The sequence below is a fragment of the Leopardus geoffroyi genome, chromosome D1 (assembly GCF_018350155.1).
Source record: "Leopardus geoffroyi isolate Oge1 chromosome D1, O.geoffroyi_Oge1_pat1.0, whole genome shotgun sequence".
In the NCBI taxonomy this organism is placed as follows: domain Eukaryota; kingdom Metazoa; phylum Chordata; class Mammalia; order Carnivora; family Felidae; genus Leopardus; species Leopardus geoffroyi.
This window is the reverse complement of record NC_059329.1, coordinates 115,044,611-115,058,540: the sequence shown is the minus strand read 5'-3', so window position 1 is coordinate 115,058,540 and position 13,930 is coordinate 115,044,611. Positions and strand designations below refer to the sequence as shown.

Below are 13,930 nucleotides of genomic sequence, written 5' to 3'. Positions count from 1 at the left end.
CTATTGACTGGAAGCCTTACCAATAGCATATTGGTCAACACATTCTTTGTATGTTGTATGTACTATATACTCTTATAATAAAGTGAGCTAAAGAACGTGTTATTCAGAAAATCATAAGGAAAATACATTTACAGTACTGTATTGTGTTTACTGAAAAAATTTATGTATAAGTGGACCTGCACAGTTTAAACCCATGTTGTTCAAGGACCAACTGTAATGCAGTATTATTCAGCAATAAAAAGAGATGGAATGTAGTTCATGATACCTTGAAAATATGCTAAGTGAAAGAAGCCAATCACAAAAGACCATATAAAGATTTTATTTATCTGAAATGTTTAGAGAAGGGAAATCTATAGAAATGGCAGAGTAGTGATTGCCAGGGGCTGGAGGAGGGAGGAGCTGGTGAGTGACTGCTAACGGGTTTGAGGTTTCTTTTTGGAGAGATGAACATTTTCTAAAATTAGATTGTGGTGATTAATACACAGCTCTGAATATATTAAAAGCCATTGAATTATATACTTTAAATGAGTGAATTGTATGATATAGGAGTTATGTCTCAATAAAGCTGTGAAGGAAAGATATGCCATAGTCAACAGACACGTGAAAAGATGCTCATTATCATCAGGGAAATGCAAATCAATAGCACAGTGAGCCGTCATCTCAACATCTGTCAGAGTGACTAGTGTCAAAAAGACGAGAGATCACTAGTGTTGGAGAGGATGAGGAGAAAGGGGACCCCTGTGTGCTGTTGGTGGGAATGCAAATTGATGCAAGCACTATGCAAATAGTATGGGGGTTCCTCAAAAAATTAAAATACATACGATTCTGTAAGTCCACTTCTGAGTGTTTGCCTGAAGAAGACAAACACACTAACTCAGAAAGATACCTGTGCCCCTGTGTTTATTGCAGCATTATTGACAGTGGCCAAGATATGGAAGCAGCCGAAATGTGTGTTGATAGATGAATGGATAAAGATGTAGATGACATGTATTTGTCACGTACATGTACACACACACACACACACACACACACACAGGACTATTACTCAGCCATAAAGAGGATGAAATCGTCCTGTTTGCCTCAATATGGATGGACCTGGAGGTTATTAGGCTAAGTGCAATAAGTCAGAGAAAGACAAATACCATATGATTTCACTTACATGTGGAATCTCAAGAACCAAGCAAATGAACAGACAAGACAAAATAGAAATAGACTCATAGGTATAAGAACGTACTGATGGTTGCCATGGAGGGGGTTGAGAGTTGATGAAAACAGGGGAAGGGGATTAAAGGTACAGGCTTACAGTCATAAATAAGATGGGTGATGTAGTACGTAGTTAATAATGTGTAAGTAACCACTTTGTATGATGACAGGTGGTAGCGGGATTTATAGTGGTGATCACTTCTTAATGTGTTTAAATGTTGAATCACTAGGTTTTACACCTGAAACTAACAATATCGTATGTCAACTGCACTTGAGTAGGAAAAGATAATCAGTTAACGTTTGTCAGTCAAGAGTGGCTTTATCTTCTATGGCATAACAACTTGATAGTTGAAGTCTTTTCTTCTGATTTGTTGTTGAGGGTTTCTGTTCTGAGGCCTGTCCTTCCTATGCATTCGTAAAGGGAAAACATAGACGCTGTCCTTGATGACGATCCTCACAGCCTCCTGCGACTACGCTGCTTTGTGTGGTCTTTTGGCTCCTTATCTTGTGTGGTCCTCATCACGGCGCGTCGATGGATGATATTCCCATGTAATGAAGGAGAAACTGAGGCACAGAGACATTAAGTTGATGGCCCCAGCTCACATAACTATCGAGACGTGGGCCGGCATTCCAGTGCAGGCTTGATTTCAGACTTTTTGGCCACTGTGCTGACCACCTTCGGTATAATTGTAGCAAAAATATTTTCCTTAAAAAATAGGATTTTGTTTGGTAAATTTGGGGCTTTAGGTTTACTTAGTGAAATTATTTTTTTCTTTTTTTTTTTTTTAAAGTTTATTTAATTTTAGAGAGCATGAGCAGGGGAGAGGCAGAGAGAGACAGAGAGGGAGGGAGGGAAGGGGAGAGGGAGAATCTCAGGCAAGCTCTGTGTTGTCAGCATGAAGCTCAAGTCAGGGCCCCATCCTATGGACCGTGAGATTATGACCTGAGTCGAAACCAACAGTCGGCACTTAACGACTGAGCCACCCAGGTGCCCCAGTTGTAGGATATACAGACTAAAATTCTTTATTTAGACCAAATTTTATTGTAAATTTCATACTTACTACCTTAAGGTTTTCGTAGTTTGGTACTGTACTCTTTGTTTCCAAAGTTAGGGTCTCAGCTTGCAATGAGAAATCATTAACCGGCATGTTATTCTGGAAGACTGACCAGGGCGGTATTTCTAAAAATCCAGAAGCTTTTATTAAAGCCTATCTGCAGAGTGCATTCTTTGCTACTTACTTGGGCACAAATTGTAGCTTGTCTGGGGGCAGTGGTTGCGGGCTCGTCTGGGTTACTCATTAGCTACCAGAGCTCGTGAGTCCACGCTGGGCACTGCCTGTTACAAGTTCAGGGTTGTCAGGGGCTGAGCAACCTGCTGAACTTAGACAGAGGCAGCGCCAGGGGGCGAAGACCAGCCGCTCTTCCCATGGAACAAAGATCAAACTACAAGCCCAGTGAGACGTTTCCCTCCAGGCCAGTTACCCTGGTTGACAGTTTTCCCTTTCTTTCTTTTTTTTTTTTTTTTTCAACGTTTATTTATTTTTGGGACAGAGAGAGACAGAGCATGAACGGGGGAGGGGCAGAGAGAGAGGGAGACACAGAATCGGAAACAGGCTCCGGGCTCTGAGCGGTCAAGCCCAGAGCCTGACGCGGGGCTCGAACTCACGGACTGCGAGATCGTGACCTGGCTGAAGTCGGACGCTTAACTGACTGCGCCACCCAGGCGCCTCCAGTTTTCCCTTTCAAAACTGGTTTCTGAGGTCAGGGTGGGCCGTAAACCTCTCCCCAAGCCCGCAAGGCGAATTCTTCATCTAAAAAGAGAAGGGTTTTTGCTAGGTTTGCTCCCCGCTATGTGGGGTGGCTTGGTTGTCGGTGGGGCCCCCACCTGTCTGGAGAGAAGTACAGTATGAATGAGCGTGAACTAGCCTTTGCCAGGAAAGCCCCTGACGGACCCCAGTGGACAGGGTGCTCTGCGGTGTCCTCCCCTCATGGGGACTGAGGGATGGACAGTGCACAGTGGAAGAGGCCGCCAGGACATTTTGGTGCATTGAGGACATAAATGTTGGTTTGGATGCATGAATCTGCGTGTGGGTTATCAATCACCCACAGTTACACTCGATTTTCTTTAAAACCTTGGACAGGCATGTTAGAACCCGGTGCAGCAGAGGGCGTTCCCCTTCGGCGTTTGAAGGGTTAGCACTTAGGGCTAGCCTCGTTCAGCTGAGTGAAAGCATCCAGTTAAGGGCTAGTGTTTGTGGGCTCATGTGCCAGGCACTGTTGTGAGGGCTCCTTGTGCTCCTTGCTGCCTGCGGTGGTGTCTCTGCTGGGAGACGGGGGCACCGAGGCGTTGGTGAATCGGCGGTGCAGCTTGGACCTGAGCCCAGGGAGGCTCCTGCACCAGGCCTTCCACCGTGTGTGTGTGTGTGTGTGTGTGTGTGTGTGTGTGTGTGTGTGTGTCTGGGCACTGTCTCATGAGCTCCCCTTTCTGGGAGTCCCCAGGGGGGTTCACCTGCCCCTCCGCTCGAGAGGGAACCCCAGTCATCCTGCCCAGCCTCCTTTGTCTGTGTTGGTCGCCAACCAGCTCTGTGGTGGGTGTGCTTGTGCAAGGCTGTTGAGATGGGAGAAAATCAGCTGGGAACAGTGACAAGAAGGGCCCAGGAGACCAGGGTCACTGTGGCAGTAGAGACAAGGGGGCACCTAACCTTGTTGTTGGAGGGGTGAGGGGGGTTTCTTGAAGAGGTGACACCCTTGCTGCTTAGTTGGGGGGGGGGTGAGGTGGAGGAGAGGATACTGCAGGGGACTAGGGGTGGGGAGAGAAGGGCCTGGCTGGTGGGGGGAGGGGGCTCCGCCGGATCTCCTTGGGCCCCGCCCCTTAGGGGAGGGACGATGAACAGTGAGCAGGATCTTGTACACGGTGGCACGTGGGCGGGGGGGGGGGGGGGGGCATGGATGGCATCCACTGTCCTCGGAAGAGGCTTGGGTTTTGTGCAGGGGAAGCTGTGGTCAGATGCATCGAAGGGACCCAGCCAGAGCTTGAACATTTCTGGAGTTAAGGGATCCAGTGTCTCACAAGGCAGTTTACTCCTATTTTCTCCTTTTTGTTGTAAAATAAAACACAGACCTATGTTTGGAAATTAATGAGTTATGATAAAGCAAACACCCTTGTGACTTCCACCCGGGTGATGACCCCAGAAGCCCTTCTGCTTGCCCCATCCCATTGATCCCCCCTCCAAACCTCCTGTCCCCATTGGGTTCCTTTGTGTCCTTTACAGTTTTCTCACACCAGGATGCATCCTGAACATTCTGGTGTGGTCTTGCCCATTTCTAAACATGTCCTGTTCTTTAATCTTTATTCCTTTCTTTTCCTTACAACAGTCTACTGAAGACCCGGGACATTTAAGGGACCTTAAGTTGTGGAGGTCCTAGTGTGCTTCACCATGTTCTTGGCCATCTGCCAGCTGGGTATGGAGGCTGAGTCGCATATAGTCGACACCTTGGCAAGACTGGAGGTGAAGCTCTGCTGTTGCCTGTGGGGCTTGTGCGGTGTCCATCTGACTCCTTGTGATGCTGTTAGCTGCTCGGTTCCCGCGTTCTGTGAGGGGAGGGGCCAGATGGTGATATTCTCATTCTCACTGACTTGTGAGGATCCTTTTATGAAGAGACTGTTCCCAGTTACGCTGGGGGATGGTTCCCGTGGAAGAGGCAGGGTAGGTGCTCAGTTCTTTCCCCGTGTTTATCAGGTTTCTTTATTAAAAAAACCTTTTTCTTAATTTTTATTTTTTGAAATTTATATCCAAGGTAGTTAGTATATAGTGAAGCAATGATTTCAGTAGATCCCTTAATGCCCCTGACCCATTTAGCCCATCCCCCCTCCCACACCCCCTCCAGCAACCCTCCATTCGTTCTCCATATTTATGAGTCTCTTCTCTTTTGTCCCCCTCCCTGTTTTTATATGCTTTTTGTTTCCCTTCCCTTATGTTCATCTGTTTTGTGTCTTAAAGTCCTCATATGAGTGGAGTCATATGATATTTGTCTTTCTCAGACTGACTGATTTCACTTAGCATAATACCCTCCAGTTCCATCCACGTAGTTGCAAATGACAAGATTTCATTCTTTTTGGTTGCCGAGTAACACTCTATTGTCTATATATCCCACATCTTCTTTATCCATTCATCCGTCGATGGACATTTGGGCTCTTTCCATGCTTAGGCTATTGTTGGTAGTGCTGCTATAAACATGGGGGTGCACGTGTCCCTTCGAAGCAGCACACCTCTCTCGTGGATAAATGCCTCGTAGTGCAATTGCTGGGTCGTAGGGTAGTTCTATTTTTAACTTTTTGAGGAACCTCCATGCTGTTTTCCAGAGTGGCTGCACCAGCTTGCATTCCCATTAAAAATTTTTAATGTTTATTTATATTTGAGAGAGAATAGGGGAGTGTGAACAGGGGAGGGGCAGAGAGAGAGGGAGACACAGAATCCGAAGCAGGCTCCAAGCTCCGAGCTGGCAGCACAGAGCCAGATGTGGGGCTCGAACCCACGAACTGCAAGGTCATGACCTGAGCTGAGGTTGGATGCTCAACTGACTGAGCCCCTCAGACGCCCCTATTACCAGTCCTCAAGTCCATTTGTTCCTTAGTATCCTCTCAAGGTGACTAGGTGGTTTTTAAAATGTAATTTGGAACTCATGGATTTCGATGTTTTTGTGAATTTTGACCATTGCACTTTTTATCCTCTTGGAAGCTCAGGCCGTTGCCACCTTTGACTGATGGAGTCTCTTCGTTGGGGTGCCGTTTCTGATCTGGCCCTGGTGGCCCGTGGTCTTTGACAGTCCTGTGAGGGCCTGGCTGGTCTTGGGCCTCTCCCCGTCGTGGGGCCAGCGGTTCCGCCGAGAAGCCTGGATTCCTGTAGTGGGAACTGGTGCTCCCCGATGCGGGTGTGGGGTGCTCACGGCGGCCAGACGTCGTCGCGCTCAGTAAGCCTCCTCCTCTAGGAGGTCCACGCACGCGTCTTGAAGAGAGAGTGCCACATGTGGTCCCGTGGACTCCAGCCGAGGCCAGGGCGGCCGGGGTTTTCTCCGGAGCCTCGTCCACACCTGGAGTCTCAGGGACTGGGGACGACTAGGAAGACGGCCCCCGTCACCTGTGAACCTTCCGCCGGCTCTGCCCCCGCCCCCGCTGCCCCCGCCCCCGCCCCGTCCCGCGTGTGGCGGCTCCGCCGTCCCTCGCTTCCCCGGAGACGTCGCCGGAGTGCCACAAGCCGCCCGGGCCCCAGGCCACGTGGCGCAGGAGTGTGGCGGGCGCACGTGGGCTGATTGTGCCGGCCGCAAATTCCTGGTCGCAGGTCTCGCCTCCCCACGGAGCCCCCGTGCCACCGCCTGCCTCCCGCTGGGACGCGATGCCGGAACCTGAGGGGCCCCGCTTTTCTCCTTCAGGCGGCTTGCCCTTTTTTCCTGGGTGTCCAGGCGATTTTATTTTCTGTGAAGTCAGATACTTCTATGAGAATACGTGTGGGTGCGTGTGGTTTGGGGCCGGCGTTCCCAGGAGCTCGCGTGGCCATTTCAGGGGAGTCTTCGAATGACGCCGTGTAGCCTCTCTGCTGCTTGGTTGGCCGCCGGCCTCAGGGGCTCCTGCCACAGGGCGCGTCTCTGTCCGTTTGCAGCGCTAGCTGCTTTTTCTTGAATCCTTTATCTCGTTTTCCATTTCCGTTTGGTTTGAATAATTTTCTTCGTATCTTCTATTTCTGTCCAGACCTCTGCTGTGTCTCTTTGCTCTCGTACCCCGAGGCCATTCTTCGTTTGTGGAACGATGTTTCTACTTCCTGTTTACCCGATACCTGAATGTTTCCAGTGGATTTTTGGATATTTTCTCGGTGTTTCTTGCCGTCTCTCAGCTGGCTTTGAAACAGTGCTCTGATGTCAGTGCCCGTTGGAGCGTCTTTCTGCGGCCCTTGCGCAGTTCCAGGCGAGAGCGTTCTGCTCGGTCCCCTTTGTTCCTAGAGTTTCTTTGTGCGGAGTTGACCCCAGCACTTTCCCGCGGCTTATTTTTCCGTGAACTTCGTTTCTGAGCCGTGGGAGGAGGCACGGGCCAGGGCGGCGGCTCCATCGGCAGGCACCCCCCCCCCCCCCCCCCCACCTGGCGGCTGCTCCCCGCGGACCTTCCCTCTCTGTGTCACCCAGGGTGTGACGCAGTGCGGGCTCTCCCGTCTTGGCTGCAGCCCCCTGGGTGCTCCCGCCCGGCTCTCTGGTCTGGCTGAACCCCCCCCCCCCACCCCGTTGTTCTTCTCTCTGCCTTCTCCCGCACAGGTGCACCGCGTGGCGTCCGTGGCTTTCCTTTTGAGGGGGTGTGTGTTCAGAGAGGTAAAGGAACTCCCCCTTGGTCACAGAGGGAGCAGAGACCGCTCGCGGACTCCAGCCTTCCACGCCTGTCTCTGGAGCCCACTCGTGGCGTTTGCTTGCGCCTTTCCTCCAGGAGAGCCCTTCTCGCCTGCCCTGATTGAGAAAAAAATGTGTACTTCCGTGTTTGTTGTAAATTGGCTGTTTTATTTGTTATTATTTTTATTTATTATTTTTTAAAATTTTATTTTGGAGACAGTGTGAGCGCGAGCAGGGGAGGGGGCGGGGGGGGGAGAGAGAGAGAGAGAGAGGGAGAGGGGGAGAGGGAGAGAGGGAGAGGGAGAGGGAGAGAGAGAGAGAGGGAGAGAGAGAGAGGGAGAGGGGGAGGGAGAGAGAGAGAGGGAGAGGGAGAGAGGGAGAGGGAGGGAGAGGGAGAGAGAAGGAGAGAGGGAGAGAGGGGGAGAGAGGGGGAGAGGGAGAGAGAGGGAAAGAGAGAGGGAGAGAGGGAGAGGGAGGGAGAGGGAGAGAGGAGAGAGGGAGAGAGAAGGAGAGAGGGAGAGAGAGAGGGAGAGAGGGAGAGGGAGAGAGAGAGGGAGAGAGGGAGAGGGAGAGAGAGGGAGAGGAAGAGGGAGAGAGGGAGAGAGAGAGGGAGAGAGAGGGGGAGAGAGAGGGAGAGGAAGAGGGAGAGAGGGGGAGAGAGAGGGAGAGGAAGAGGGAGAGAGGGAGAGGGAGAGAGAGGGAGAGGAAGAGGGAGAGGGAGAGAGAGAGGGAGAGAGGGAGAGGGAGAGAGGGGGAGAAGGGAGAGGGAGAGAGGGAGAGAGAGAGAGAAGGTCAAGCAGGCTCCACACTCAGCCGTGGGGCTCAATTCTCCCACCCGGGGATGGCGACCTGAGCCAAAACCGAGAGAGTCAGACGTTCAACCGACTGAGCTCCCCAGGCGCCCCTGGATCGGCCACTTACAGCAAAACAAAACAAACTTTGGATAAAAAGCTGTAGCTTCCGCCCTGGCCTGGTCTTGCTCTGTGGACTGAGCGTGCTTTTACCGTCTGCTTCTGTCTCCGGGTGGTGACCCTCATGACTCTATGTGCCTTGAGTTTTATTTTGTGATTTCCCATCTCGGGTAATCTCTGCAGGTTTTGTGAAAGCTCATTTAGCTCATTTCGCGTTACTGCTGCTTTCCGCCGTCTCCCCGTCTTCGGACCGTCTGCACAACACGGTTTCTGCCACTCAGGGGGCGTCTTCTCCTGTAGGGCTTGCGGAGGTGGAGTGGCACACGTCCCAGAGAGAGCACGGGGACAGATTCCCGTCCACCTTGTGAGCAGCACAAACGCACACGTGCACACACACAGCCACAGGCGTGCACATACACGCATACACGGGTGCACGCTCCCACCCAGGCACACATACAGGCACACGTAAACAGGTGTGTGCCCCCCCACAGGAGCACGCCTGCGTGCTCACACAAACACAGGTGTGCATGCACACACAGGCACACTCGGTGCACGCTCAGGCTGGGCTGCGTCAGGCTGCCTGCAGGCGCTGGGTGTGAAGCGGGAGGCTACCAAGATAGCATTTTCACGGCCTTTTCAGCCAGGTCCAGAAAGCTTACTGCAGCAAAAATAACACTAAGGATGACTTCCCTGCCGCCCTGGGCCATTAAGCCTACTGCTCTAGCGGGTACCCCCCGACTCGTCAGGGCTGCGCCTTATCTTTGGCTGCGCCTTATCTTTAATTTTTTTTTTTTTAATCTTTATTTTTGAGAGAGAGAGGGAGAGCGAGCGAGCGAGCAGGGAAGGGGCAGAGAGAGAGGGAGACAGAACCCGAAGCAGGCTCCAGACTCTGAGCTGTCAGCACAGAGCCCGATGTGGGGTCGAACTCACGAACCGTGAGATCATGACCTGAGCCGAAGTCAGATGCTCAACCGACTGAGCCTCCCAGGCGCCCCTGGCTGTGCCTTATCTTAACTGTTGTGATCGGCTCTGGCCTACATGACATCGGGGCTGCTGAGGGGGGCTGGACGCCCCTTCCCAGCCTGTCTGCCTCCCTGTTTCCCCAGAGCTCACCGTGCTGTGCTTGTTCCGTTAAAGGTCTCCAGCCCCCACCGCTGCCTGGAACGGTGGCTCCCTGAGGGTAGGAAGTGTTGTTTTGACCTACGTCTGTCTGTCTCGGTACCTCGAACGGTGCCTGGTGAGTGAGCCTGCCTCGTGGCCCTGTCCTGACCAGCTGCTCCATAGGGGCTTTCTAGGGTAGGATTGGCTTAAAGCAGTGTTCCTTTAATCTGGCAGATGGGAAGCCCTACCTAATAGCAAATTAGCGGTAAAAGATAAATGATGTTCTGGGAGCGTCCCGGAGAGAGGGAGGCCGCCTTGCTGGAGGAGGTGACAGACGTTCCACAAGGGGAGCCAGAGCAGGTGGACAGCATTTCTGGAGGAGGACGCAGGCGAGCGCAGTGTCTGGGCATCTGTGAGCGTGGGCGCGGTACTTGTTCCAGCGGCTGCTTTCCCTTCCTCTCCCGCCGCACGCTGTCGCTAAAGCAAGGACTCGCCTGGAGAGGGTCTTTGATAGTAAACTGGTGCCGGCTTTCACAGAGTGATGGGCATTTACACAGATGTGTTTCCACATACGGCTCACTGTGTCCTGTGTGATGAATCGCTGCTTCCGTTTTTACAGTACTCGTCAAGATCTGTAGTCCTTAGGAAGTGTCCTACACTCTCGAAGCCTCGGTTTCCACATTTGGTCAAGGTGGAGCAAAACCGTGCATAGTCTGCTCTCCATTCCATGGCCGACATGCCGCATACACACAAATATCTGTTGGATTGAGTCCAATTTAGCAACAGATGTAGAATTTAGCAAAAGTCTGACTGTCGTGTATATGATGTACTTTCCATCTCTTTCGCGTGTAATGGAGAAAACTTCCCAGACTTCATTGCATTTGGTAAAAGATTTATCAGATTTTGTAGTTTGGTGAATTTCATAGGGAAGGAAAATTGGAAGCTGCTAAAAGGATTAAAACTTTATACTTTCAAAAATCATCCATGGCAATAACAGTCAATTTTAGGAGTTAACTGTTAACTGTGGAAAATGTTCAGGTATTTTGAGTGCTTACAGTTCCAGAACTGTGGCAGAAGATGGGATTAAAAATGGTGCTGTAGGGGTGCCTGGGTGGCTCAGTCGATTGAAAGTCTGACTCTTGATTTTGGCTCAGGTCATGATCCCAGCGTTGTGGGATCCAGCCCGCATCCGGCTCTGTGCTGAGTGTAGAGTCTGCTTAAGATTCTCTCTCTCCCTCCCTTGGCCCCTCTTCTGTCTCTAAGATAAAAGTAATAATAAAACATAAAGTAACGATGGTGCCGTAGACCCCTCCGGTTTTTAGAGTGGCTGCTTTCCTGTGTGCTGCTTCTGGACTCACCCTGCTTTGACCTGGGACAGCCCGTGTCAGGGCCCCAGCTTCTGTCCCAGTTGCCTCCCTGCTGGTTTTGGCTGCTGGCAGTGTGGTTCTTTCTTTGCCTCCGAAAAGCAGTGATTTTTGCCTTTAATTCTGAGGTGTTGGTCTTGTCGGGGAACAGATGTTTGCTCAGAAGTGAGTTAAAGTAAATGCATTTGTGTTCTCTCTTTTTTTTAGGCAAAAGTAAAGAAGCAGAAATAAAGAGAATAAACAAAGAACTGGCAAACATTAGATCAAAATTTAAAGGTAAGTGTGTTCAGTCTTTTTCGTGAAATGTCCTTTTGTAAATCTTCTGGAGCGGGGCCTCGTCTTCTAATGCCTTTTAACTCTTTCCTCTTCGAATCAAAGTTCTGAGTTAGCACAGTTACTCTTGTGGCTCTGCTGGAATTAAACCGTGCTTAGGGTCAGGCCATTGGTCGCTCTTGAGTTGTCTGAGAACTTGTGTGGAAGGGATGGGGTGGAGGGGCCCCTCCCGGGACCCAGCCTCTTCCTGAAGAGCAGCTCCTTCCACTCCTGGACTTCACTCCTTCAGGTCTGGGAGTGGTGAGCCAGACAGACCCAGTGCGGTATGGGCTCAAAGCGTGAATCTCCAAGAAGTGCTCTACCTGAGGCCACTCATTGTTTCAGTATGACAGTTATCTGGGCACTTCCTGTACCAAAGCGTTTCTGGCTTTGTGAACCAGTCACGAGCCACATCACCCAGCCACTCAGGTGGTGCCTCTTTGCAGGCCAGCATGTCTGGAGCGCACCTCCCTGGGCGCCCGCACCTTGAGGGGCCGTGAAGTGCAGATGGTCAGTACTGAGGACACGTTTGTGAAAGGCTGGCTGATCCGTTAAGGCTTACTTTCTCAGTGAATTTTTCCAGGTTTGACATCTGGTTCACGTGGCTGAGCAGACTTTAGCCATGAGGGTGGCTGGAATTGCCCGGGAACAGTGAATAGAGGAGAGGCTGGGACTGAAGCCAAGGAGCTGGGGCGGGGTGGGGTGTGTGGGGGGGACACAGAATTTCTAGGAATGGGTGGCTTCTCAGGGCTTGAGGATGGGTATCCTGTGTTATCAAGGGATGCAAACTAGTGGACCTCCAGTATTTCCCTGTGGAGCCCTAGGGAAAGGATTATGTTTTCATACTTTGAATTAGGCCTGAGGATCTTCTAGAAGGTCTGTGAAACTTCTGAAGTTGCACATGAAAAGGTTTGCTGTTTCACACACACATGTGCGCGCATATACGTGTATATAGTACGTGTGGATGTTTGGGGAGGTCTATAACTTCCATTGTTTAAGTTTTTTTTATTTAGTTGTTTTTCTTAAGATTTTATTTTTTTATTAAAAATTTTTTTTTACATGTTTTTATTTATTTTTGAAGGAGAGTGAGACAGAGCATGAGCCGGGGAGGAGCAGAGAGAGAGAGGAAGACATAGAATTTGAAGCAGTATCTGGGTTCTGAGCTATCAGCGCAGAGCCTGATGCGGGGCTCGAACTCATGAACTGTGAGATCATGACCTGAGCCAAAGTCGGATGCTCAACCGACTGAGCCACCCAGGCGCCCCAAGATTTTATTTTTTTAGAGCAGCTTTAGGTTCACAGCAAAATCGAGGAAGGTATGGAGATTTCCCATACACCCCTGCCCCCACACCTGCACAGCCTCCCCACTGTCAACACCCCACCAGGCAGCTGAGGAACCTTCGTGAACACGTCATCATCACCCAAAGTCCACAGTTGATGTCATGGGTCATTCTGGGGGCTGTACATTCTGTGTGTTTGGACAAACGAGTGATGACACATATCCATCACTGCAGTATCGTACAGAGTTGTTTCATTGCCCCAAAAATCTCTTGTGCTCTACCTGTTTATCCTTTCCTTCCCCCCGGCCCCTGGCAACCACTGATCTTTTTACCGTCTCCATAGTTTTGCCTTTTCCAGAATGTCATAGAATTGGAATTCTACAGTATGTAGCCTTTTCAGATTGGCTTCTTTTACTTAGTAAGGTGCCTTTAAGATTCCTTCTTTCCATGGCTTCCTAGCTCGTTTCTTTTCGGTGCCGAATAATATTCCCTCGCCTGGACATCTCACAGTTTATTTATCTGTCCACCCGCTGAAGGACATCTTGATGGCGTCCGGGCTCTGTCAGTTGTGAATATAGCTGCTGGGATTATAAATACAGCTGCCGTGAATGTCCCGTGAGCCCGCGTTGCGTGGTCGTAGGTCTTCGGCTCCCGCGGTAAATACCGGGGAGCGGGGCTTCTGTGTCGCGTGGTACTGGCGTGTGGAGTTTTCTCAGAAGCCACCAGACTGCCTCCCAAAGCGGCCACCCCGCTTCCCATTCCCACCAGGAACAAACGAGAGTTCCCGTCGCCCTGTGTCCTCGCCAGCATTGGGTGATGTCGCTGTTCTGGCTTTGGGCCGCTCCAGCGGGTGTGTGGAGGGATCTCACGACTATTTTGATGCGCGTTTCCCTCACGCCACGTGACGTGGAGCATCGTTCTGTGGGTCCGTTTGCCGTCTGTGCCACATGGTGAGGGGTTTGTAACTTTCACTGCATCACTGTCACATGGTGGTTAAGAGTAAGGTTGCCCTGACCACCTGCAGACAGGGTCCTTGCTCTGATGCTTTACAAGGTGTGCTGCCTTGTCAAGTTACTTACCCTTCCCCGTGTCTTTTCTCGGCTTTCACGTGGGCTACTGATGATCATTTCAGGCTGGATTCTCTGTGAATCAGACCCTGAGCTAGGCTCGGAGGGCTGAGGATTTATGAGAGGAGCATCCGTGAGCAGGGAAGGGAGGGAGAGGGCTAGAGGCAGGCAGGGGAGGCCCGTTCGGGAGCCTTGACATGAAGATTGCCCGTCAGGGGCATCTGGCGTGGGGTGGGCATGGCCGGGCCCTTGTCCCCCCGCCTCGCGCAGCTGTGGCTCGAAGCCAAGGAAGGCAGTCCCTGACGAAGCTGACCCTTTGAGGT

At 51.2% G+C, this 13,930-nt stretch overlaps 1 protein-coding gene across 3 annotated transcripts in view; it reads left to right on the top strand.

The window, feature by feature from the left end:
* AP2A2 (adaptor related protein complex 2 subunit alpha 2) overlaps positions 1–13,930 on the top strand; it is a 91,385-nt gene that overhangs the window by 35,772 nt on the left and 41,683 nt on the right. For all 3 annotated transcript variants that reach the window (XM_045486378.1, XM_045486379.1, XM_045486377.1), the window contains exon 2: positions 11,156–11,224. In XM_045486378.1, coding sequence (XP_045342334.1) covers positions 11,156–11,224 — 69 coding nt within the window. The remainder of the gene's footprint in view (positions 1–11,155; positions 11,225–13,930) is intronic.